Here is a 27327-nt window from a genome sequence, read left to right on the forward strand (position 1 = left end):
TGCAGGTGCGTAAATTTGAAACCCACTTTAACTTTGTGTGGAATTGTAACAGTAATGAAATGAGATTGAACTCGAATAATGAGCTCTAAATTGAGAAATGGTGTGATAATGCTTTCCATAGTTCAATTAGTCAACCATCTGTAGTACTTTCTAGTAATAGTTACATTGCCTGGTTTAAATGAGGTTTAAACGCCTCTGTCTTGTTTTCAGGAACATGCACACATGGCAGAACATGTACACATGGCAGGAGAGACACAGGGCATCATGAGGAAAACCCAGTAGGAAGTGTGTGTGTTGACATCCAGTGCATCAGGTTTAATATGATGCCAGTATGAATATTCAAACCATTAACTGGGAAGAAGAAAAAAAAGAAGGACCTAACTGAAACTGTACCATGCCTTTACTTTACAACCAACTACTTAAAAAAATTATCTCAGACTCTTCACCCTCTGGTTCCATTATGCAGCCTCTGGGTGTTCCCTTGTGTATTCCCACTCAGGTAGGCAAAGTCCAAAATACAGTCACTTTATACAAGCACAGAGAAGCACAGATTCATAACAAACAGCTTATACTCACTACACAACAAATGCTATCCTCAGTATCTTGCATCCATAAAGAACTCACCTTTATCTACGAAGGTTGAAAAGATACAGAACTGGGGCTTTTTTACTACATTTAGAGTGAGATGATAAGAAAAAGGTGTTTCTGTACTGCTGCAGGTGGGAACCAGATAACATGGAAGGTGTTAGAAAGCCAGCTACCACTGTAAATCACTTCTAAGTCTTAAGATCAGCAGAGTTCAGATGTTCAAACTCAAGATTCAAAGAGTTTTGAATCTTTACACTCACCACTTTTATTATAAATCTCCCTGCTTTCTATAACATACTGCTACCCTGGACAAGAATGTGTTCGGAGGTAGTGCAGAAGAAAGGTCATGAGAAGTGCTTGCAATACCTTTAGTGTCCCATGTAGACAAATACATATTTGTATACATATAGAGAGAGGTATGAAAGAATATCATTCATCTATCCCAGAACACTGAGTTGAGTTTGTGCTGAGGTTTGTAGCAGGAGAAAGAGGCTAAGTCTATACAACTTAGTTTTATATCAGGCTCTTCGTTCTGGTCTATGTGAAATTAAAAGGATGCCCGTGGGAGTTAAAACAGAGTTCTGCATTTTCTGACTGTTTATTGGCCTACACTGTCATGATGCTGCTCTCACCACAGACAGACACATCTCAGATTCTTTATGGGATGCACTCCTAATACTCTCAGGGTCAATAAAAATGCAAGCATTTTGGCATCAGTGCATCAGAGAAGCACAAATGATTTCTGACTATGTACTTCCTTACAGCCATGTTTTTTCTGCAGTCAGAGAAGCAAGGCTTTTCCATGAAGTTCTTCTGACCAAATGTTGTTTACAGTCTAGACTGACTTTTTGTCAGCAAAGTTTTGTATTTAAAACTGTGTGGGAGAGACCACAGAGAATTAAGTGGGCCTAGTCCATTTGGTTGTGCTTATGCAAAGATAAGTGTACTTGTCCAATTTTAGGTGAGAGGCAGGAAGAAATTTATGCAATAGATAAACAGTGGTTAAGTCCTCACTGGCCACAACTGCTTTTTTTAGAAGAGACAGTTGTTTGCCTTACTGTAATTATAAGGAGGCCTGAAATACCAATATATTATCTCTCAGACTGGACAATAATTAGTTTCTGTTATTCTTACACACTTTTATATTCCTGTGTATTTCCTGTTGTTGCAGAATAATGGCTAAAGGTGCTGTATCACTGTGCTGCCACACACTAGAACAAAATATCTCAAAAATTGGGTTTCAAGATGAGCTTCTGCTGTAAAATGTAGACAGCAGCCAAAAGCTGATAATAAAAAGGTGTGTAATCATATGCATAACATCTTTTCAGGGCCTAATTCCCTAACTTTAATTTCAAATACATTTTAAATACACAAAATGCCATATATTCAGTTTTGTAATAGTGATGTGAATTTGTACTCAAAAAATTACAGTAACTATGGTGATTTAGCGAAGTCTGTAAGCTCCTGATTCTGAAATCTGAATGACTTCTTTGAAAAAAAAAGCTCAAAAAAAGGAGTGAAAGCACTCAGTGGGCATTATCTCTTTATTTCTTACGGCAAAATTCTGTCCTGTATAACATAATTTAGGCTAGGTTTTTCAGTTTATAGATACTGATAACAACTGGTTAAATCTGCCTCTGTGATTCTCACAGTGCACACAGAAGTGTGTTGTTTTTATACATCAATCAGGATTTAAACACATCCTAATTAGTTGACAGTGCTTGTCACTGAAAGGGCACTAATCTGATGTACAATGAGCCAAGTGTTTAGTCTAAATAGTGTCTATAAAAATTGTATTTATTTATGTTAATTTTAACCTGCCCTTGAAAGACTTTCATTGTTCTACTGCTTTGTTGCAGTTAGTAAATAATTTGCTCATGATTACCTGTCACTAAATACCTGAAACTTTCCGCAAACAAAAGATAAAGTGTTTTATGACTTTTTTTTTAGATAAGGAAGGTGAGTTTCCTTCTAGGGAAACAATTAGTAACCAGCCCATTCTGTCTTTGGGAATGAATACATGCATCCAACAATTCTTCCTTGCTTTAGATAGGAATGAATACCCCATGAATAGAGGTCCTCCCAGGCTTCACTCAGACTATTGAAAAAATAATCTGTATTACACAATCTTTCTGTGGTAGCAAATGTCTCCAACTCTTAAAAATATTTTGTTTACAATTGCTTGCAATACATAACTTACACATCTTTGCAAGGGACACAGATGCTTATAAGACATCAGCAGTTTATAGATCTTAAAAACTTCTGAGTTACCCATTCCTTGATACAGGAAGGAAACACTTGAAATACCACAATGGAAATTCAGAGTCCTGATGCTAAGTTCAGTAAGTCTTGAAACTATTAATAGTTTATAATACACATTTAATGATAACCATACTTTATGAAAAGAAGGACACGTTCATGTACTATAAAAACTGTAGAAAATCCGTATGTAAAAATTAGAAGTAAGTTGTCAGTAGACTCTGTATGGTTGTTCCTCAAATACTGACGTTAGATAAATAATAATTTATTATCACATGTATAATGGCAAACTTCCGTCTAGTGAGAGGCACTGGGAAAACCTGTTGTGTGAGATAAAGCAATATACATAAAACACAAAAGTTTATTGTCAGAAGCTTTGAATGAGACATGATTGAGATGGTGATTAGGTGGAAAGTTTGTGATTAATGTCTCACATTTAAATACAATTAATATTCCACTGCCTAAAGCTGCATGTTAATAATAAAAAAATTATCTGCAGAATATCTACCTGTGAACATTCATGAAAAAAAGAATGCTTTATTATGCTTTTCCCCAAACATATCGCTACACTGATTTCAAATTAGCCTGTGTCTATTACTAGACAAACACTCGTAAATTATTATAATCTCTTTCATTGATACAGCTACAGACTTGGATTAAAAGGCAAAACTGTGTGAATAAGACACAAACAATCCATGTCTCTTCCCAAATAATTTATCCAAGTTCATACTTGGTGAAATACAGGGAGAAATAAAATTAGTTTGTTAGGAAACAGAAACGAACATCTGTCCACAGATCAAATTAAATTAAAGCCATGTATGTGAATAGACGTAGCGTATGAGGATATTCAGTCCATAAAGCTCCATTTCATCATTATCATGTTGCCTAGAGGGTGCAGCTGGAGGTCTTAACTAGAGTTTCACTCTCATGGTTGCCATTAAATATCCCAACAATCCACTGAATTTAGCACAAGAGAAACAAAAAGATAAAATGATAAGATCTGTTGTCTTTTTAAGGCAGCTATCATTACAGACTTGACTTCAGTTAGTTAGAGTTCAAGCTGAGGGTATTTTGTTTTATAGTTAGCTGCAGGCTCAGTACTGCATATAAGACTGCTGCACTAGTGGAGTTCTGTCATTTGGCATGTGTCTGTGACTGCTGGTGTATATCTGATTCTTAGCAGCACCATTGACTCATGATAGGATGTATTTGGATCTGTCAGTGAGAAAACAGTATTATGTGCTTAGACTATTATTCAAGATGTTCATCTTTTCTCAAGAATACAACTACAGTATCAGTTAATCTCTGATCCTTCCGAAATTGTGACTAAGTTGGGTATTATTATTTCATTTTTTTTTTTTTAATGGAAGAACATATCGTTCCAAAAAGGAAAGGGAATCCTAAAGTCATATTCCTTTTGGAACTAAAGGTCACCTTCATATTGCACACCATAAAATACAGCCTCAGTTGCATCTAAGTGTTGATGAAGTCAGCAAGCAATTAAGGACATGACTCCTACACAACCTCTTCAGCTTACTAGTCACTTAATCATACAAGGTGCTGAGCCTTGTCACCCTGGACCTAAAACAGATGCTTAATTTTAAACATGTGACTTGGTTACAGAATTCTATGAGATTACTTGTGCATAAAATTAGACACCTGTTTAAATGCTTTGCTAGATCAAAGCAGGAATGCTCAGCATTTTGCAGGATTGAGCATCGACTGGATCTTATCTCTTCTTCCATTTGGAGAGACTCTTTGGTGGATACATGCTCATGTAGTGGGATGACAGAATGTCTTCTGATTATGTTGAAAGTCATCATTTCAAAATTCATTGTATTTGCTGATATGTGATAACACAAGTAATCATGATTTATTTCTGTTCTAATTTATTTTCAGTTGTATATCTACCATTCTCTTCCATAAAGGTATGAGAGACAAGTAAGCAAAGCAGATCTTAGCAAATACAGCTCTTCCTGAAATAATGTTAAGGCTATTCTCAAAAATTATCACTGACATTCTTAATGTGACTATATCCTGGGGAGAACAAAGCATAAGTGTGACAATAAGCTGCAAATAAATGAAGTGGCTGCTTGTAAGCATATGTCCTCTTCTTTATAGGTTTAGTATGCCTGATGTTTGATCTGTCAGAGTTAAGCAGATTTATACCTGATGGACATTCAATTACTAAGCGCTCAGCACTGTTTTTTGTGGTGGATATTTTCAGTACGTACATATCTTCAAATCTGTCTTTGTTTGGATCTTTATGAAAAGAACTAAAGTGTTTCTGGTGAAATTTTCCACTAGTCTAATTGTAGCAGAACAGCAGTACAGTCTTGTTGCTACTGTTCTGCTGCCTAAATAATTTTTTCAAATTGTATGCCACAGACTTTTGAACTCTACAGAACATGAAGGCTGGCAGCGGCTTTCAGGGCAGTTTTTCCATAGCAGGAACTGATCCTGCCGGCAGCATCTCTCTGCAATGCCACATGGCACAGTTGGCTGCTGGATATGACAGAGGACTGCCTAGTGCGAACAGGCATCTCTAAACAAATTGCAAGTCTAAGGGAAATGCCTGTTTCCAACCTTCTCTTCTAGAAACACCTTAGAAAGATCTAGAGTGAAAGTCAAATGGTTCCTAGAAGCAATTACATAAAGCTATCTGGCCTACGCACTTTCAGTGAACAAGGTATCATGTATAATGAATGGCAAATATTAGAAGATGATATAATAACCATGTATCCTTCCAAATTAATTACATTAAAAAAAATTGGCTTTGTGATCACTATAGCAATACAGAGTAGCTCAGGAATGCTTTACTTGTAGCTGGTAGTGAAAGTCACAGGGGGAACACCACTGTCAGAAGCTGTGCTAAGATATGGGAGGCACACTCTCACTACTTGGTGTTTCCATGATGGTAGCACATAGAGAGGACTTAGGTATTTATTGTATTACAATAATGTTCGCTGTATATTCCTCATAAGAATTTTCTGTGCCTAACTGGAAGCACCAAAGGATGCCAACACTGGTACAAAGAACAAAGCTGCAGAGGAGCACAGAATGAAGTCCTGACATTACACTGCAGGGTGATGTGGCCATCCTGATTTAATATAACACAGCCTGAATGGCAGAAAGCAAGGTCAGAGCATTTTTACCCTGCTTATGTGGTGGCTGATTGCATGTTACTCATTGCTCTGATATTCTATCCTTATGTTGAGGGCAGAATGAAGGGTTTGCTTCCTCTATCTTTTCATTAATTAGATGGATGTCAAGGCCCACTCAGAAAAAGGCTAAGAAATGGAATGAGGTCTTTTATGCATGTTATTTGATTTGTTCTGTGTATTTTTTGATGCATTATTTAACTGTGCTATTCCTGTATCTCCTTTGTTACATAATTAGCCTCCTTGGGTTTAACAATGCTTGCTCCTCTTCAGTCTTCAAGGTAGCATTTTTCTGTTGTAACAGACCAGATCGTTCTCCTCCTAAGGTATCTTAGAGTATACACAGCAACACGTTAGATTCCTATTTCTCAGTATGCAGTGCTTGCTCACCCAATCAAATTATTCTTTTTGAAAAGGAAATCTTCATAGTGATGTTTGAATACTTTCATATGTCGAAGAGACACAGCTTTCTATAAAGCATATACTACTTGGGTTGAAAAAACAACCTATGTCACCTAGCTGTGGGAGTGAAAAACTGGTGAATCACAGTCCTTCTTCTGTATTTTCTGTCTTCTTCATCTCTGCTTGTTGTTGCTGTTGGTGGTGGTGGTGTTTTTTTAGATGCAGATACTTTGAAAAGTCTAAGCAGAGCTGTACAGTCAATTTGACTTTCAAGTAGAATACCTCCTTACAACTTTGATTTCTGTTCCCCCGGGGCAAAATCCCTGACTGGAAGGCAAAATTGGTACCAGTGGTAATAAACACGCTCTGGTTTTAAGAAGTCAAGAGCCCCTTCATGTGTGCAGACTGATATTTATTAAAAGCACTTCCAGAGCTTAGGAAATATAATATAGCTAAATTAATACTGTTCCTGAAGCAATCAGTTCTGTTGTCACCTTTTTTCAGATGTCTTATCACTCAACTAATGCATAAAGCACACTTATTTTCCAGTATGAAATGGTCCTATTGGCAACAAATATCACTTCTACCAAATGCTGCATGGCTCAGGTCTTTTGGTAAGGGAAAGCTGTGGACAAGGAGGTATGCTTATGGCTCACTGAAGGACCCAGCTAATGAAAAAAGTATAAGGACCAACTCAAAAAGAAAAGAAGAAGCCAAGGGCAAATACTCTATGTTTGCAAATACTAACCTCTTTACATTTCTCTTCATACTGCATGGATTAATATGAATAGGGCAATTTATTTAATATATTATCTAGCTGGACTGAGCACGAGAGTTCCAGTATTTTGGAGATGATTGCTTTGAATGATTGGGCAACCCATTAAAACGTTTTGCTGAGGTATATCTTTGTCCTGCCAGCTGGAGGATTCTGCCAGGCTTAAGTGCCAAAATAGATTTCAATACCAAAGTTTTAACTAATTCAAGGAAATCGTTATATAATCTTGCTGCCAAGAATAGTGTTCACGTATACTGTTACAGAGAGATGTGATGAAGTTGAATGTATTCGTATTTGCAAAGTGCTTTGATAAGAAGGTGTTAGAGAGTGCAATATATTATCATGCTAAATATATACTTTAGTCTTTTAACAGGGATTGGGGATATGCAAAATAAGCTAGATGAGGTTGTTGATTAATACATGCTGAAATAATTTGTCTAAACTCTATAGAAAGAACAAATGATAATCATTTGTCATATAAAAATATATAGCTATATGGTCACGCTAGTTTTCTGTGCCCATTATTATCACCTCCAGAAAAAATTTCCACTTCAGATTCTTTAAGGCTAAGGCAGCAGAGCCACACTTAGCGCTGTTTAACGACAGCAGCTCAGCGTCACAGAGAGCAAACATTTTGCATAAATCACAGATCTCTCAGAATTAACTCATGCTGTTTATTCTGTACCTGTCTAATCACTAGAAGTGTCTTATTTTTTTTACCCTTCTCCCAGGACAAGCTAGCAATAGTAAGGAATACTCTTAAAGCAAGGCTCAGACTTAATTATGCAAGGCATCTGTGACTGTACGTAAAGCCTAGTTCCAGCTGATATTGTGTCTGCATTATGAGGTCAAGAACAAATGCCCCACTGAGCTCAGTAACACAAGTCATGCCCATGAACTAGTAAACAATTTTTATTATTATTTCCCTGTACTTCTGTGAATAAATTCTTCCTCTGACACAGTTACTGAACTTATATAAACGCTCATTCTGCTGTGGTAACAAAAATGTAAATAAGGAGGGTGTTGGCCACAAATGCTCATTATTTAGCCTAGTGGCATTATGAACGGAGGCAACAACAGTGCATCCTACAAAAGGACTGTTCAGGTAGCAGCCCAAAGCCTGGTGTTATAGAAAATGAATAAATACCTAATTTTTGGAATGTTGAAATCCTTTAAGCTGCTTTTTAACATTTATGTTGTACCTTTAATCAGATGGGGAGATTTTAAATATAAACATTAAAAAAAGCTGTGGTGAAGAAGTTTACAGTATATTGCATTCTATCAGAGGACTCTGTCTTTTTATTTTATTTATTTATTTATCTAGCATTTTCCTTCAGGATAATAGTATGCTAATGCCATGCTGTAGCTTTCCATCCTTTCCCCAGATTGAATTAGATCAGATGCCTATTGGCAAAACTGGGGACTAGGTCTTTGGTCTCCCACAGCTCATTTCTTAACAAAATGGAATGTTCTCTGTATAACATAGTCATCATGTAGGGAACACGCATATCTTACATGGCTACTGCACTCACATGTGCTTTTTAACCATCGTGCCAAATGAATACCTTTGTGTCACCAGTGAAGCTGTGGCTCTTGCTTGCTTCGGTTCTTCAGTTTTAATGAAAAATTTGTCATTCCAAACAATTTCTCTGCCTTCATTAACTAGTTCAGGGGCTCTTGTTAATCCTTACTGTTCTGCTGTTATTATATCCTTTCTTTACACTTCCTTATTTCCTTCTTTTTTAATTATGATTTTCTTTATTGTAATGCAAAAAAGGCTTCTCGCAACCAACCAACCAAACTTCTCTGATTCATACTTGACTCAAACAGGTGTACTTATACAACTTTAGCTTTGTTTTGTTTATTGTAATTAATTCAATTGTTATTGATAACAAGCAATTCTGCAGGTCAAATATATCTGATTAAACACAATAGTTCATTCTTCTTCAGCTGTATGTGGAACTGCTAACAAGAAGTTTGTCCTGTGTGTCAAGATCCTCTCTGAATTGAGGTTTTCCTTTTTTTAAATTGCAAAGATCCTGTTTGGATGAATATTTTAAATACTTTCTGTGTGATACTGTGCACAGAATATCCACAAGAGGGAACTATTTTACATAAGGAGAAGTAATTTTCTTGCTGCTAAAATACTCTCAGCAACCAAACTCTCCAGCTTTAAGTCAAGCTGACATGATTGTGTCCCAGACAATGGTGTATGGCAGCAGTAGAAAAAACACAGCTAAACACGGTGCTCATTACGTTCTGTAAATATTATTCAGTCAAATAAGTAAATTTGGACCTACTGTGTTGAAATAGTAAATAGAAGACTAATCAGTGTAAATTTTGTGTTTACCGAGAATAGATTGCTCCAGGAAACATAGCTGGAAAACCTGGTTTGCTCTGCAGGCAATGTGAAATGCAGGTGTTAGGACACCAGAAAGCAGTCCTTTACTTATCCACAGCGAGCAGTCTCCTGTGGCACTTAATTTGGCTGATACTTTTTGTGTCATTTGTGTCATTTGTATTTCTACCTTGAAATCCATGAACAAAATACAAAGTTTCCTTCTTTATATATGCTTTGCCTTTAAAAGGCAACTCATAATAAGCAAACTTCTCTGAGACGATGCCTCACCAGGCATCAACCAGTTGATCTTTGTGTGTGAGTTTCATCACAAACATTTGCAGCATATTGAGACCTGTTTACACAAATAACAGGAGTTCACTTAGCACAGATCACTCCCTGGTATATAGTGTGACATTTACGAACTACAAGTTCCGATGCGTGTATTGGCTGATTAGATTATGAATGTTTGAGGAGCTGAACTTCAGTCAGTTTTTTTGTACAGGTGCTCACAATAAAATTCCTATCCCCATCTAAGCCTTAAATGTTGCATAAACATGTTCAAAGCAAATGATTTGAGAGCATAGTCTACATATTTCAGTGGACTTGGCTTGCTTGCACCTGAATATTTCCTTGGGACCATCCTTTGTATCTGTGTGTACAGCGCTGTGGTTCAGGATTTCTGCTAGCTGTAAGGACATCTGTGAGCACCTGCAGCCCTTCTGAAGATCAAGCATTGAGAGGCTGCATCCTGATGTCCTGCCCTCATTCCATGGTTTGCTGGTGGATGAATGGACTTGGGGATGCGTGACTGCAAAGGGACGGGTACTCCCTGAACTCCAACCCAGAGCAAATGGCTACTGGGACGGGGTTCAGGTCTCCAGATGTGTAACCTGTCAACATGACACTGTAACTGGTGGCTTTCTACTTGCAGGGAGGGCTGATAAAGACCAGGGGACTTGGCATCACAGCATCACCCTGTGAGTGAGGCTGTGAGTGGCAACTGTAACACTTCTTTCCAACCTCTGTTCTGCACCCCGAAGTCTCAGTTAGCTCCCTTTTACAGCTGGCAGGATGTGTACCATGCAACTGAGTGTCTGTCTTTCTCTGGAATATAGCTATGCAGTGCTTCATCACTTGTACATATGTACCTCCACATTGCTGGCTCATGCTTTTTCTGCTCAGAGGCCCCTATTAACACCCCCCTGCAGAAGGAAGATCTTCTTTGAATGAACACACCAAAGTGCAGTATTGTGGTTACTGTGCTGTTGGTCATAGTTAGACCAACAGCATTGTTATTAAACAAGAACTGGAGATGAAAGGTTTAGAGACCCATAAAAAATTCTGAAGACTCAGAGAATGTCATTACCATCACTTAAGTAAAAAATACAAACAAACTCATGGCTGCTGCAGAAACAGGCATGACTCCTGGCACAGGTTACCAGCTCACCATCTTGCCGTGGTTGCCCAGTGCACAACACTGTGACTCTGTGGGCTGTGGAAGGCCACACTCAGGCTTTTGCATTTTGCCCATAGAAAAATGAGAGGATCTGCGTGACACTTTGTACAGCAGTTGGGTGAGCAGACCGTGTGCCAAATGAGGACTTTATTTAATAAATAAATAAAGAGATCGATAAATAAATAAATAGACAGATAAATAAATAATCATCTGCTTTACAGTGGAAATCTGAAGGGGAAAAAAAAAAAACACCAAGGAGACAGCGATCCGGATTTTCTTGTCGGATTCTCCCAGCTCCAACGCGTCACTATCAATCGTTGTTCCTATTTCTAAGGGTTAATTTCAGGAACGTTCCGGGGCCGTTTGCCACACTTCCCCGCGTCCATTCACAAAAAAAAAAAAAATAATAAAAAAAAAATATCCCAGAACGCTCTCGGAACAGAGCGAGCCCCGACGCCTGTTCCTCGCTCCCCGCCGCCCGGCCTCGCCAGAGCCCTCCCGCCCCGCGGGCACCTGCTGCTGCAGCTCAGCCGCCTCCTGTGACCCTGCACGGCCCTCAGCCCCGTTCAGCCCCCCTCAGCCCCGTTCCCCTGCCCCAAGGGGTGATGGCAGCCCCCAGCCATGTCGTGCCGGGCTGCTGCGGAGCAGGGCGGGCAAAATGGGCTCCGCGGGGAGCGCGGCAGCGGGGGCCGCGGCAGCGCCGTGCGTTAGCCGCTGCGTCATGACATCCTCCGAACCGGCCGCCCGCCCCCGCCCCTCTACGGCTGCGGGGACCACTGTGCGGCGACGGCGATGGACCCGCCCGGGCCGGCGGGACCTGTCGGAGCGGCCGCTCACCGCCACCTGTGAGCAGTCTCTGTCCCTCGCCGCGCCGCGCCCCGCCACTCGCCGGCACGTCTCCCTCGCCGCCCGCGGGACCCGGCGGCCCCATGGGGAGCTGCAGAGCCGTCTGAGCCGGCGCCCCCTCGGCGCACGCGGCGTCCCGGGCCGTCCCGCACCGCACCCTCCTGCGGAGCGCGTCCCCCGGCGGCGCGCGAGGAGGAGGGGCGGGAGCCGGTGGCGCCTCTGCGCGAGTGGGAGCAACAGCGTGAGAAGCGGCAGCCTGCGCCCTGGAGCGAGCTCCCGAAGGATGGGCGAGGAGGCGGCGGCGGCAGCGCCCGCGCAGATGGGCCAGCGGAGGATGAATTAGGAGCCACAGGAGGCTGCTGCCGGCACCGCGGGGGGAAGAGGAGAGGAAGGGGCTGGACTTGGAAGAGGAGGAGGAGGAGGAGGAGGGTGCGCGGGGGGGACTGAGTATCGCTAATAACAAGTTAAAGACTAAAAACAATAATAAGAGAGCACCTCCGGGAAGATCCGCGGCGGAGGCCGAGCGATCCCCGCGGCGGCAGCGGGCTCGCAGCGCTGGGGATCTCGGAGCAACGCTCGGCGGCATCGGCGTGTGGCGGTGGTGGTGGATGATTTTTTCGGGGGTGGGCGGGCGGGGGCTGCGTATGCGGGAGAAGGAAGGGGTGGGAAGCTGAGGAGCGGACTACCTTGCCGTTATTATTATTATTTTTTATTATTTTTATTGCTATTATTTACGCCGCGCAAGGAGGACGCTCGGAATTCACCGGCCTGCCGGCTCCCGAGAAGGGACCGGGGATTGCGGCGGTCGCTTTTCTTTCTCGATTATTTTTTGTTTGTTTGTTTGTTTTGATTTGGCTTTTTGTTCTCCCTCCCGTTATTTCCCCTTTCCCGCTGAGCGGCGGCAGCAATATGGCTGGTGATGGGCTTTTTGGGGGGCGCTGGCGGCGGGAGGAGCTCTCGGCAGCCCCTGCGCGCCCGGCTCGCTGTTAGCTATGGCAAATGGCAGCGGCGGCGGCTCCTACCCGGGCGGCAGCGGCGGCGGCATTAGAATGAGTAACAATATCAACGCCAACAATCTCAACACAGACTCGTCCTCCTCCCCCGTCAATGTGCCCAAGATGGATGCGCTCATCATCCCGGTGACCATGGAGGTGCCCTGCGATAGCCGCGGACAGCGCATGTGGTGGGCTTTCCTCGCCTCATCCATGGTCACTTTCTTTGGGGGACTGTTTATCATCCTGCTGTGGAGGACCCTCAAGTACCTGTGGACTGTCTGCTGCCACTGCGGGGTCAAAAACAAGGTAACTCCCCTTCCCTTCTTTTCCCGGTGGCGGTGTGGCGGTGAGGAGGAGCGGAGCTCAGCCTCTGCCCGGGACAGCTCTCGGCGGTGCGGGAGTGCCACGGAGCTGCGGGTGGGTGAGCGGGTGGGCGGCAGCGCCGTGCCTGCTCTGCAGGGCCGCATGGGGCTGCGACACGGGGAGCGAAGCTGGTGGAGGTGGGCGAGACCCGAGAGGTGACCCCGGCTCCCCTCGCCCACATGGAGACACGGCTCTGGGGACACCGAAGTGGTAGCGCGCTGGGACGGCGCGGTTCAGAAGTTGTACGCACCGCCGGGGCCGCGCGTGGCTGACGGGCGATGGTGCTCGTTGTGCGGAGTGAGCCCTCCGTTCGCTGTGTGGGAAACTTCGGCAAAATTAACGAGGTGAACTTCTCGTTCCAGTTAGTCTTTCTAAAGCTAGTTCTACACGACTCTAGATTCTCATCTCTCACGCTTCTGTTTCAGAAATTAGGTGTAAGTATTTAGAGGTGTGAGTATCTGCTAGAGTACATTCATAAGTAAGGCACTAGATCACATTTCTCTAACCTAATTGTGATATCTTGGAAGTGACCTTTTGCGTTTTTGCCTATTACCGGCAGGAAGAAATTGCAGTACGTGCAGTAAGGTTGGCTTCTGCTCTGAAGGTCTCCATCAGGCCAAGGCTGAGATCTCACCTAGGTCCAGGCTTTCATATTTGTTTAAGACAAATGGGATAGAAAGTGTTAAGACTCTGTATTTTGTATGGGATTTTGACAGACCCCAGAATAGACCAGCAGCTGGAGTTTCTCCCCTTCCCTTTTCACATTTTTTGGATTACAAATGGAATAATATCTGCTTCAGTTATTCCTGGCACACGGACACCCACAAAAACACACACACCTTTTAATATATGGTTGCTAGGTTGCTGGTTTGCTTTGACGTACAGTGAGCTGTCTTCCCCTTTCTCCTGTCTCCTCCCCTTGAAGCAAACTCCATAAGGCTCCTCACAGCATCCAGCACCTATGGGAATCAGCACCAAAGCTGTGGTGCAAGCAGCTCCCACTTTGCTCACCATGAGCTCAGTGAGTGCCTTGGAGTCTCAGTGAGTCCCTCTTCTGCCATTGTAAGGTGGATCACTTGCAAGGAACTGGGCCTATCTATGGAAGAAGGGAGTGCGAGAGATGGAGCATAAATAAAAGCTTTTAACTTGGCCTTAGGCTGTAGGAAACCTCCCAGGCTGTATCATTTCTTTGTAGACATGTCTTAATCTGTACAAAACCAAACCCAAACTTTTTCAGAGAGGTGTTAGCCTGGTATGATGACAAAGCTCAAATGCATTTGTGATAATTCACATGTCTTGTAAAGTACCATTTCCTACAAGCAGTTTTCAAGTGGTGGTGTATTTTAGAATTATGCTCAGTTTCTTTTGTGTGTATTTAGTATTCTCTGTGTGATGAGACAAAGCTGCAAAGGGGATTCTGAAGGAAAAGAAAATCCTACAGGTCATTGCCAACTGCTTCTTTCCTTGAGAGAATTAAAAGTGGAGTGAAGAGGCTTCTGTGCAGAGTTTCTAAACGTAATGTCCTGGTGGGTCTTGTTGGTCCAACAGCCTATTGTTAGGATATAGTTCAAGCAGATAATTCAGCTCTTATTCAGTACAGAGAAGCATATCTAAATTGTCTTTAAAATCTTTTGGGCTATATGTATCTATTAGTTAAATAACAGATGTTGTTAAGGGGTTCTGACTCTTACAGTCTGAGTGATTTGACAGATGGCACTTGTGTGGGGTTGCAAAATCCGAGTGTTTCACATATGTGAGACCTGGAGGAGCTACTATGGCCATGGGCGTCCCTGGGACAAGAGGAGAGAGGGCTTTGCAGGCAGGGGGAGATAGATGTCTCCTTTTAGGTTGTGTCTGGTATGCTAGTAAAGGTTTCCAAGTCTCTAGTGAGCAAGAACTGTCATGGACTGATTGTGCATTCCTTCCAGGCTAAAATGGTTAATCTGGGGGAATTCTGTGTGGGTAAGGAGTAACTAATTAATGGAGAATGCTATTTTTACCAGTTAGGGTATTAAGGAGGAAGGAAGGTCCAGAAGTGCCTTAAACTTGGCTGTTACCAAGCACACGCTTTGTGACACATGGTAACTTGGGATGGGCTGCCTGAGCTGCAGGTGAAAAATGCAAAAGCACACGCATGCTATGTCAACTGTATTGGATCTGCTAGTGAGGGCCATTTCACAAGAAGCAGCTCCTCCTGCTGTGGAACTGAAGAAATTTTCTCTGTGTTAGGACCTATCCTTCCCTCTGCTGCTCTTGTGCTGCTCCACAGGTTGCAGCAGAGCTGGCTTGCCAGCATCCTCTCAGCCACTGCATAGAGTGATATCAGTGAGTGAGTGGAAAGAAATCTTTCTCGTGTCTGTGTCTCTGGCTTCTTGCTGGATAACTCATATATACTAAAAGGAGCACAGAATTGCTATCCTAACACCTATGTCCATATGAGTTACTGCAAGGCACTGCAAAAAACTTCAATTTTCTTCCTGCTAGGTTTTGATCTCAACATTACATTCCTCAGAATTATCAGTGATTGTCAACTTTATTTGGTGAATGTGAGCCTTTTTAATGGCTGCATGGAAGGACTTAGAACTTTTTCTCTCCTCAACTCATTGAATTTAAGGTTGGAATTTAAAATTGTGGCACAAAACTGTTTAACACTTTGTGGTATGAAATTCCAATATGTAGTTTTCATTTTTGTGGAGATAAAGTCAAGGTATTATAAGTTGAGAATACAAAAACTTTTGGTGACAGAATGATAAACACTGCTCCTTGAAACTCCATATTTATGTCACCGTACACTAATAGAACATTAATATTAATCATGTGCTAACAGTGATTGCTGAATTTACAGGATTTGTATGCTCTATGCTTCCTTTGTTAGATTACACTAGTTAAAGTCTGAGGAAAAGAAAAATGTAAATCTTGACATGTGTTGTCAGTATTTCATGTAATATGAACCATTGCAATTGAAGCCCTTGTTTTACTGTATTCAATTTGGTTTATAATTTTACATGTAATTTTCACAAAGTTAGCTACAGTGGTTTTGGAAAGATATAGCAAATGATGAATATTTTTTCTATAGCGTTTACATGCACATTTTAAGAGAAGACTTTGTTAAACAACTTGTCTTTTGTTTGCCTTTTGTTTGCCCCGTGATGGGCTCATTCCTGTTTGTGTATTGAAGGTAGCACGTGAGATTTCCATTCAAAGGATTCTGAGCAACGCTGTTAGTTGGTCTTGTTTCTGGAAAAATATAGAAAAAGAAAGTAAATATTCACAGTGATGTACACAGTTACACAGGGTAACTAAATATTGCAATACAATTTGTAATCTTTTGATTTTATGGATCTGTGACTGCATTTTGTGTACTCCTGAAGGGAAATTTCCATTTCATAAACATTATGTGATGCTCAGTGTTGGCTTTGAATGAACTCATAAACAAGAAAGTGGTGCTGTGGAACGTGAAAGGCCAGATCTGGGGCACACCACTCCTTGGCTGTGCAGAGAGTGTGGGCTGTCTCCTTATGAAGAGGGATGGGCTGGACCCTGTGCCCCTACTCCTTGGGGTGTCTTTGTCACTGTGTGTACATTTGTATTTCAGTGTTTCCTCCACAGAAGCCAGGACTCCTCTGTGTATCAAATGAATCCCACAATTATAGATGGCAATTGCTGGTCTGCAGTGACAAGCTGCAGCAGTTTCCTGTGATATTAGTCTGCATATTTTGGAAATTTAATAAACTACAGAGTGCTAGACTGGGCCAATAGAATCTGACCAACATTCCTGTTTGTTTTCAGTAGAAAAATATAAATTTTACTAGAAGTACAATATTTGCTGAATGTTTTCTTGAGTTAAGAGAAGTTAAGAATTTTCATCAAGGCCTGCGAACCCTGGAACATTAATTTCTAATTTCCTTAAAACAAGAAGTGCTTCTACCACACTGCCTCTCATATAGCCAAGTTGGTTGATTTCCTAGCAGTACTTGAATAAATCTTCAAATAAAACTGAAGAGACAAACACAAAGCAAGGCACCATCTACTCAGAAAAGTAGAAGACGTGTGGGTACACAATGTAGGAGATGTCTCCACTTAAATCTGCATGTGGAAACCTCACTTGGACTCCCTCAAAGAGCAGAAGGTGATGAACAACTGGGAGCTCAAGAGATTAGCAGTGGGCTGCGAAGCGTTATGCCCTTCTGTCACATGCTTGATTGGGATCACAAAACAGGATCATTACCCTCCCATGGCTGTCATGTGGTCTGTGTTTAAGTGCTCCGCGGGTGTCCTGCCACACAGGTGGCCAGCTGGGACATGGCATGGCACAAGGGTCAAGGGCTAGGAAAAGGGGAGCTGGTGGCTCTGTGCAGATGGTGTTGGGATAAGTGGAGGAGGCAGCAATGTGGAGAGGGGTGTGCAGCTCTGTGCCAAGCTGCTGGTCTGCTGTGAAATAGGAAGCACTTTCAGCTCTCTAGAGCTAGTAATGGATTTCACATTTTACAAAGACATGATCAAATTGGTTATGTATGCAGGAAAGAAAATGTATGGACAAGGATTTAAGCTGTAAACCTAACAATCTCGACAGAAATGTTATTTTGATGCAGTGTAATACTTATTCTCAAGGCTTTGCAAAGCATACATTTAAGAAGAAAATCTGTGCTCAGAAAATTTGCAACTCTCACACATTTGCAAATTTGTAGGTGCTGGTTGGAAACCATTAGATTTCACAATTTTTTGCAGTTTAGCACAACATAAGAAATGCCTGCAATAGGGAATAAAAAGCTTTTTAATAACAGTGATCTACATACTCAGTTTTGAAGCTGTGGGATTTCTGAATGCGGAATGAGGACAATTTACAGTCCCAGATACAGAGACACTGAAAATTTTGAGAGCAGTGTTTCTAAGTATAAGCTCTGCAGGGACAGGATCTAATGATTATAATTAGAAAAGCAATGATGTTCCGTGTCTGTGTTGTACTGTTACAAGAAAGTGGATTGTGAATCTTAGTCATTGAGTGTCCTTCCTGGGACGAATCTTAAGCAGTGGCAGCATTAATCTCTAGTCAGCAGGCAAAATGCAGAACAATGGTCACTGGTCCCCCCAGGGGGACTTGCGGAGATTGGCTCTGCTGCTCTGTGGAATCCAGCTCTCATTGATGAAAGTTTAGGTGAATTTCAGGGTTGGCTGGTGACTTCTACAAGATCAAGCTCTAATTCAGAGGCAGTGAAGCGTTCTAGTGTTAAATGGTAGGACAGAAGTTCCAGAGGAGTTAGCGAGATGGAAGAATAAAATAATTTTGGAATAATTTAGGAGATGAGGTGTCCTCTTGGTGTTCTATTAGGCATACTTACTGACATTGCTTATAATGATGAATTTTACATATATGAAGATCATCAGTTTTTCAGTGGGAACTCTATAAAGTACATACAGCTCAGATAGAATCTTTCTGAGGGAAAGATTGCTGGAGCATTACGTGTGTGGATATTAATTGTTGAAAATGTATTTTTTCTCTCCCATGTATCATTTCAGTGACAAAAGAGACTGCAAATGACAATACTATCACAAAATGCTGTGTTTCTCTGTTGGGTTTGGATGCTTACAGCCTGACTCTTGCTCCCACCATGTGGAGTGCTAAACCCTATGAGATCACAAAGCTGGAGTAAAGCTTATACCAACTTCACACAGGGCTAGGTACACAGTCCCAGATTTGACCCATGGGTTTTTAAGTGCAAGTATGCTTTCTATAGCAGATAGATTGTCTTAGCTGATAAGAGAAGGTGGCACTGTAGCAGAAGTTTCTGTTAGTTCTTTTGCCAATAATATAGCTGTACAAATAAATGAAAAAAGAAGATACTTATCTTCCATGCCTGGCAGAGATGTATTGGTCAGAAAACACCCATTTTGAATCCTGGTGGTATTAATAGTGTGAGAATACACTGGGTTTGCATCTTTGAAAGGAACAATTTATTCCCATATATAGTATGCATAGTTCTGTTTAAATGAATGTGCTGTCACTGACATGTGTTGAGCTCAGTTTGCTTTGAGATGATATATTGCATATATTTGTGAGCTTGAGAGCTACAGAAACACTGAGAGCGTTATCCAAAGCCTGTTGAAATAGAGGGAGACAATCTTAATAACTTCATTAGTTTGGACTCAGGCCTTGATGCTCACAGTGTTCTAGATGAATCAGATTTTTTTTTCCCAAACAATTCTTATGTTAACATTTTAAGCTTTGAAGAACTTTTTTCTTTTATTGTAGAGACATATATTTACTTGGCTTGTGGCTATTACGTCTGGAATTTCAACGTTAGAAACAGTATTTAAAAATCACATGAGGTATGCTTCCATTCCAGTTAAGACCACACCTCCATTCAGCCCCACTGCTCTTGAAAGTAAAAACTTGTGTGCTTGAACTTTTGGCAGTATCATGGCATCTCTCCTGCAAACTGATGTGCATGGACAAACACTGCGTGTTTCTTAGGGAGGCAGTGTACATTTGATTGAACCGACAAAGGTCTTTTGCTCCATGGCTCGCCTGCAGACGAGTTCTGCAGGGGATGTGTTGGCAGTCCTGGAAATCCTTTTGCACATGCTTAGCGTCACCACCTCCGTTATACAGATGCACAGGTATCAGAACTGCTAACATAAAGTGGATAAAAAAAGACATCTCATTACCAAGCCAGAAGGCTGCTGAGAAGTGCTGTAACATAATAAACAATTGTAATGTACCAAAACAACTGAGCTCGAGTTTGAGAAGCTTATCACTATAACTGTTAGATATAGCTCTACTGCGCTGCGTTTTTATTGATTTTTATATACTGAGGAATAAATTTGTAATACAGGTTTGTTTCCTTTTGTCCAAGCAAGTGCTGACTAAATATGCCATTTTCTTTTTTTTTTTTCTTCTCTGTTTCATTTATTTCATGTTATCTTCTAGATTTTTATGTAATGTGGTATCTTTTACTTTTTAAACTGAAAAGGTGACTCACTCTAAATGTGCTATTAATGATAAATTAACTTTAGCACTATTGCTGCTGGATTTATTTTCTGCTTTAAGTTTAGGGTAAACATTATAGATATGTCTTTTAAAAAAAACTATTTGCAAGTAATGACCTATGTATTACAAAAATGGAATAATTGTAGTCTGATTTTTGTTTAAGCATTTTGCAGGTTTTTTTTTGCATTGTGAATTCTATTAAACTCACTTGTGATTATGCACTGGTATTCTGCTGGACATAAATTATTTGAAACAGGTTATTAGCTTCTTTGACCTATAAAGATCATAGCTAGTATGGAGCAGTAGAACACTTCAGGTGCTTTCAGATATCCTGGTGAATCCTCTAGCTACAAGTGATTCACTGTCACTTCTTGATAGTGCATTTGCCAATCAACAAGTCAATATTGTGTTTTATGTTTCCTAGGTTATCCTACTATAAATACTGTTTTGTAAGGAAGCTGATAAACTCTACTTGAGTTTTAAGGACTGAAGGAAAGAAACCTTTTTCTGCCTTTTTCTTTTTATCACTTGGAAGAAAAGAACTAGCTAGTTAGCAGAATAGTATGTTTCTATGTGGTGCAAATGTTTTTGAGCATAAAGGAATTTTTTTAATGTTTTAGTTATACACTCCTGATAAGTTGATTGTACCAGGTGGGAAGTTATCACCAACTTCTTGTGTTGATTTTCTTCTGTTTCCAATACATTTGTATCTAGTCTTCTGACTCCATCAGCATGAGAAACGTTGTACAGGTTTGTATGTTTACACAATTTTCATATTACTTAAGGCTTTCAGGAGAAATCTATTCTTGTTTTCTTGAGTCCTTTACCATAGTTTTATTTTTTCTGCAATGGGATAAGGGTGAGCATTTGCTTTGTTGTGATTTTACAGGGAGATGTGAAACATATTGTTAAGGAGTTATATCTTTGACTGGGAGAGAGTCTGGTTTTTGGGATAAAGCCATTCAAAATTTGACCTAAGTGCTACTTTATCTCCTCTGCTCCTCCATATAGGTGTAAGTTGTTGTTATGTTGTCTTTTCATGAGTAGTACAAGAATTCATATTCTGTATCTGTTGTTCCTAAAAAATAATAGTAAAATAAAATCAATAAATACTCACAGTTCATTTTTGCTGTTTGCTTCACTGGAATGCGTCCCTAGAATATAATGAATTTTTCATTTTCTAGAAGTGGAAAATGCTGCCCAAAGTGTTTAAGTTTGTCTCTGCTTGGACTATTTAAATGATAACAATTCAATATTAACTTTAATGATATGTACTAAAGGAAAACATTGATATCCTTGAGTTGAATGATAAGATGTAATTCCAGGAGCAGAAGGAAAAAAAATATAATTCTTCTGATTTCCAATTGATGTTATTAAGTAGTGTGTAGTTTTTAAAGAAAACTCACAGCAGCTCTTTAGGTTTAGTATGTGAAATTGAAGTCAATGCTTCCCCAGAACAGTTGTTTAGACACCAGAATATGTATTTAAGATCTTACTAAGGAGTTTTATTTCAGAGATATTGATAATTTCAGATGTTTTTAGAAAGATTCATTGTTAGCCTATTCTTGAATTTTATTTATTTATTTATTTATTTTCTGATGTTGACCTTACAGCATATCCTGGACTTCAAGCTGAATAGGATCTAGCTAATCTCTTGGCTTCATTGTTTGTGAAGTTACGCAGTCTTAAAGCTCGTTAAAGCAGCAGTATCTCTTGCATTATCATCTAATACTCTAATTTTAATTTTCTTTTCCTAAGAGGTCAATACATATTCCCTAAACAAAAATACCGATTTTATTACGTTGTTTCTTTTAGATCTTGCTCAAATAAAAAATAAGTAAGAAATGGGTTTTTAATGCTCCCATATTGAAACTTGGGAGTAATCAGAACAGGTTTCTATGTCTACAGTTATTTTAATAAGGCTGTATATAAACTTTTGCTTTTGGTGACTGTACACGTGATTACTTGTCTTTGGGCTTGCTTTCTTTAAGGTGAGAAGAACCGGTGGCTTAATGAATAGGTCTTAGTTTTATTCCTGTGCTAGCTGTGTAGAAAAGTAAAACGCAGTCTTACTATTGACTGGAGAAGGTTTATTCAGAAGCATTCCTTTCTTATTAAGGAGTGGTTGAATGAAAGAATGCATTTTCATTCATGGTTTGTAGAAGGAAATACTTAAACATTTTGGGTGAAGTGGTTTTTTTTATTAAGCAACAAAGAAAATCCAGAATTTCAAGGACTTGTCTGTTTGCTTTATGTGCATGGAGAAATAGAACATTCAGTTTTGTAACAGGTATATTTATTTCTGAAATAGCTCAAGGGTATGGCAGAAATTACTCCAGACTTGCACTGGGTTCAGAAAGAGAAGAAAGTCTGTTGGTTTACAAATTACCAAAATCCTTCACTAATGATCAGCTGGGATACAGCTGCACTGTATTAACAGGTGGGTCAGGTTGAGTGACTGAGGAGGTGGGTATGTTGGAGGCTTGGATCATGGTAGGTAGATTTTGAGGCTGTTGTCAGCATTTATGCTGAGTTCATGCATCCTTCAGAAGGTGAGAGAGGACTAATTAGGCTGAGAGCATGTCTGATTGCAGGATGAGTCCTGTGAAGGTGTCTGAGTTCTGTGATGTGGTGTTTACATCAAGTTTCTGACTTTATATGAAGTGAAAGTGTTGTAGACTGTATCTGATCTGATTTAATGGCTGTTGAAGCTATGAAGCTGCATCATGTATCACTTAAAAAACCACAAATTTAATCCACTTGAGCAAATTAAGCATTTTCTGGCTCCAATATTTTTGATTGTGTTGTTATTTTGATTATATTGATAATGAGGAGACTCTCAGCAGAGCCCCAGACCTCACTGTATTGAGGACGGGTTGTGACTGTCAGCTCCTAGCAGCTCTTTTTCCTTAAATGGCATAAGCATTTAAGGGTGCTCTTAGTGGGCAGAAAGGACTTCCTGGATGAAATGTGAGTACTGAGATGTTTTAAATGTGAAGTGACTTAATTATTAAGCATCAGTCTAATTGACAGTTTATTCTAGTAGATATGGAAATATTAATTTCTTGATGTCCATTTGGTGAATATGGCTTTGTTTACTTTAATATTTTAGATCAAGAATGAATGTACTTTTGAAAGTAAACTCTAGGTTTTCAGGAGTTGCTAAGTGGATTGCCTTTAGTGGAAGCCATGCAGTAAGATGAGCTCTAGTGCAACTGATAGCTGCATTCACATTCTATCCTCAGAGCTAGCCTTGAGGGTACAATTGCTGAAGGACAGCTAGCAGGGAGCTCTGATATTCCTTTAATAGACCTTGATTTTTGCAAATAGCAGTTAGTCTCTGATTAGACTGTACTTTTAGGGAAAAATGCTAGAATAGGTTTTTTTGAAAGTTTCTGCCTTTCCTTTCTTCTAGAGGTGAGATTTTTAAATTTATTTTAAACCAGTTCAACCTATACAGTTACCTACCATTGTATTTCTAGAGAGCTCTTTCTGTTACTGTGTTGTAACATTGTTTTTGGAATTGTGTTTGCTCTTCTGGGCTTCTGTCTGTGCCTGCACTGCTGTGGCCCTGGCCGGCTTCCCCAGGTTGGCTGCATGCTGAGGATGGGGCAGTGAACCAGCTGGCTGGCAAAGGTGCTGGTGAGACCTGTGACTTTGGATGACACATAATGGCTTTAAAATGTCACAGGTTGGACTGTGAAAGAACTATTGATTTCAGTATAAATATTCCAAAATGACCTCTTATTTTTTTTTATTGATTTTATGAGAATTTTGGAGACTTGATATGGATGAAGGTATTTTGTAACCTGGCTGAGAAGAAAAGAAATTGCTTTGGGGCAGTCTGTTAAAGCAAGTTTTGCCTCTTTGACCTAGGGGAAAAAAAAAAAAGAAGTATCATAGTCCATGATAAGAGCTGATAAAGCTTAGTGTTCAAACTGTTTTCAGGATTCTTTTGACATCAGTGAGAACTGGGGAAAGGAAAACTCTTTAACTTTTAAAACATTTCATGGAATGGAAAGATTCAATGAAAGGTAAAAGTTCTCCTCTTGGAAGCTTCTGGAAATATAAAAAGATTGTAAAGATTGTCTCTTGTATATTTGTACTGTCAGCTCAGTAAAAAAAATGTTCTTTTATTAGCAAGAAGTAGAGGCACCTTTGAAGTGTGGGCTTTTTTAAATCATTATATTATTCAGATTGAATTGTTTTTTCTTTGGGACAAGAAATTTTAGTCTTGGAAACAGACTTTTTTCAGAGGTGAATATCTAACTGTAGTTTCTGTTGGTTTATAAAGTATAGCTTGGATTTTCAAGAGTATTCCAATTTGGCTACTGTAGGCTATTGTTCCTATAGAAAATGCACATTGTTTTTTTTGAAAAACTGATAGACCTAATTGTGATGAGTAAATGAAAATGTGCTTGGTAAGCTGATAGAAGTGGCCATTCATCTGTAACATCTTAGAGCTAATTGCATGTCTGAAGAATATAGTACTGCTTTAGCCATTAATGTTGGTTAGAGATTTCATCATGTCTTTGAATTCGGATTGGTTTCTGGGTATTTGATTTTATTTGGCCAAGTTATTTTTTTTTTGCTTATTTGGGTTTATTTCTCATTGCTTAAAAGACTAACAAGCTATATTTAAATATTAGATATTATTTTTATTTTTAAAAATGACTGATTTTTAAATTAGTGGTTTAATGCATATTCTTTTGTAGACAATACTACATTGATTTTAAGTATTGGAAAAATCATTGTTCAGAACTTGATTACAGGTTGCTTCTATTTGCCTTCTGGCCTAAGGCTTTTGATGTCACATGATCTTGAGTTAGCACTTTTAAGCAGACTTGTGGAGGAGAAAACTTGATGTTCTTATGTGGTTACATGACACCAGGAGCTGAAATGACATGAAGATGTTTTAGTATCAGAAGAGATGCGTTATACAGGCAGACTCCAGAGAGGTGGCAATGCTGGTTGTAAGCCAGTCTGTGTTTCATATTTATGTTTGAAGCAAAACTTATTCTTCTGCTGGGTTGAATCTCCTGCACGACTTAAGCTCAATTCAGAGGACTGAAAGGTTTTAGTAGTATTTTCTACAGGTGAGAAAATTCATTACAGGAGCTCTAGAGCAGTGCTTTAAAATGTTCCACTGTATACAAGGAGCATAGTGTATTTGAAATTGGACTTAGCAACTTGAAAGGTCCTTTTGAAACCTCAAAACACCCAAACGAGATGCTGAACGCTGTTTTATTATTGTAGTATTCAAAAGCCGTGCAGTTTACTGTCAAGTCCTATTGCTGGTTTTCACAAAGGGGTTATCCTCTGCACTATGCATCTAATGTTCTGAGTTTAGGTGGTAAGGAGTGACAGGAGAGAAGGGGATTATGAAGTATTGGTTTGGCCATGCGTCTGCAGAGCCTCCTGATGATAAGAATGAGCAGAAGTCTTCATTAGCAGCTTCCTGCTCCTTAGTTAGAGTTACTAAGGAAATGTGGCTTGCAAATTCTTTAAAGCAGTTGCCATTTTAAAAGAACTGCAGGCGGTTAAAACTAGCATAAGCAGGTAATAAAAGAATTTTAAAGTCTCCATGAAACAAAAATTTAGCTGCAGCACATTGAGGGGTTTGTTTGAAAGAATCAACAATTAAAATGATGGGATGAAAACATAAAAGGAGGGAATCTATGTAGTTTGGTATGCAGAATTTATGCAGTGCACACTGTGCATACACAGACTGATGAACATGCTTGTTGCGTAGCTTTTTTTTTTTTTTTTTTTTGAGTACCTAAATTCACACTGACTCTGAAGAATAAGGTTACTTTTAGAGTCTAGGAAGGTTCCCAGCGAAACATATGCTTGTTGATTGTACTATTTTTAGCTTCTTTGAACAACACGTGTTCTCCCCAGATATTTATTTGTGAATGTTGTATTCTGTTCTTAAAAGGAAAATCTCCATCTAGGTTCTTTTTCTGTAACCAAGAAAGGAAAGAATCAGGGTTCTTGTCAGTGCTTTACTCGTTTGAAATCCTAGGAGACAGGGCAAATTAATTAAATTTAAAATGGGCCCATCTGGTAGTGTTAGCAGTGCCAGGGGAGAACAGGTGAAAGAATCTGAGCCAGAATAAACATACAATGCATTATGTAACTTGTAATTTGTATGTAACTTGTAGCACATCACAAACAAAAGAATAATCCATGTTGGATTATTTACTGTTTGTTTAGAGCATCATTTATAAGTCAAAGGGTTCTTGTGATATTGCATTTCAAAAACTTGTTTCTGTTGTATTGCTAATAAACTTCTTATTTTTTGCTGTTAATAAGACGCATGCAATTAATCCATCCTATAAAAAGTATGCAACTGCCTATATGTGTTTGCTTGAAAATTAATGGATTGAAATTATTTGAACTGAAAAAGGTCACCATTTTTATATATAATAGTATAACTGCTTAGATGAAAAACTATTATCCTTAATTAAAATGATCAAAAGTATGCTATTAATCAGACTTGTTTTGAAACTGGTATTTCTGTAAGAAGAATACAGAATCTCTGCAGATGTTTTTGTTGCCCAAATTACCTTGTTCTTTAAGTACTTTGCACTACATTCAATGCAGTCATAGTATCACTGGGAATAGAAATGTAAAAATGATTGTAAGAATTGAATTGTATTACCTTAGTTGGGAGGCATGCAAAAGGTAAACAGTGTAAACACTGAAAAGAACTGAATTAGATTAGAAAAGAAATGGCAGGGAAGAGATTAAAGGATTGTATCTGTCTGTAGTTTGGCAATGTTCTTTAATGCACATGCTGTTTCTGTAATGGCACAAGTTAAGCATGATTTCTGTGTCATTGGCTGTGTTGTGGAGCATATATTTTTTAGGAGACTTCTAATGCGCGGTGTTTGTGGAAACGTTTCATGAGGACAGAGCACGTACTTGGGCCTTTTGGCACGAGTCTAAAAGAAATGGAGGGAATAGGGCATAGACCTTTTTTGAACACTAGAAGCTGATTGGTTAGATATTTATCGAGATTAAAGAAATGTCATTACCTGCCTTTAAATGAAATTTCACCCTCATCCATTGTAGCTTCTTCCCCCCCCCCGCTTTCTTTGAACTTTTATTTCCTACTGTGTAATTTTCACCTTTTGGGAACCGCAGCACG

At 39.8% G+C, this 27327-nt stretch overlaps 2 protein-coding genes across 36 annotated transcripts in view; one reads left to right on the top strand and one right to left on the bottom strand.

The window, feature by feature from the left end:
• The window catches only part of RPS24 (ribosomal protein S24), a 559366-nt gene that overhangs the window by 206664 nt on the left and 325375 nt on the right, over nt 1-27327 (bottom strand). The window lies entirely within an intron of this gene.
• KCNMA1 (potassium calcium-activated channel subfamily M alpha 1) overlaps nt 12278-27327 on the top strand; it is a 436284-nt gene continuing 421234 nt past the window's right edge. For 30 of the 31 annotated variants that reach the window (XM_048946532.1, XM_048946533.1, XM_048946535.1 and 27 more), the window contains exon 1: nt 12484-13129. In XM_048946532.1, coding sequence (XP_048802489.1) covers nt 12821-13129 — 309 coding nt within the window. In that variant the 5' untranslated portion in view covers nt 12484-12820. Of the gene's footprint in view, nt 12427-12483; nt 13130-27327 lie in introns of those variants that run through there. The other variant, XM_048946538.1, reaches the window with a different exon arrangement.

The sequence above is a fragment of the Lagopus muta genome, chromosome 5 (assembly GCF_023343835.1).
Source record: "Lagopus muta isolate bLagMut1 chromosome 5, bLagMut1 primary, whole genome shotgun sequence".
Lineage (NCBI taxonomy): Eukaryota > Metazoa > Chordata > Aves > Galliformes > Phasianidae > Lagopus > Lagopus muta.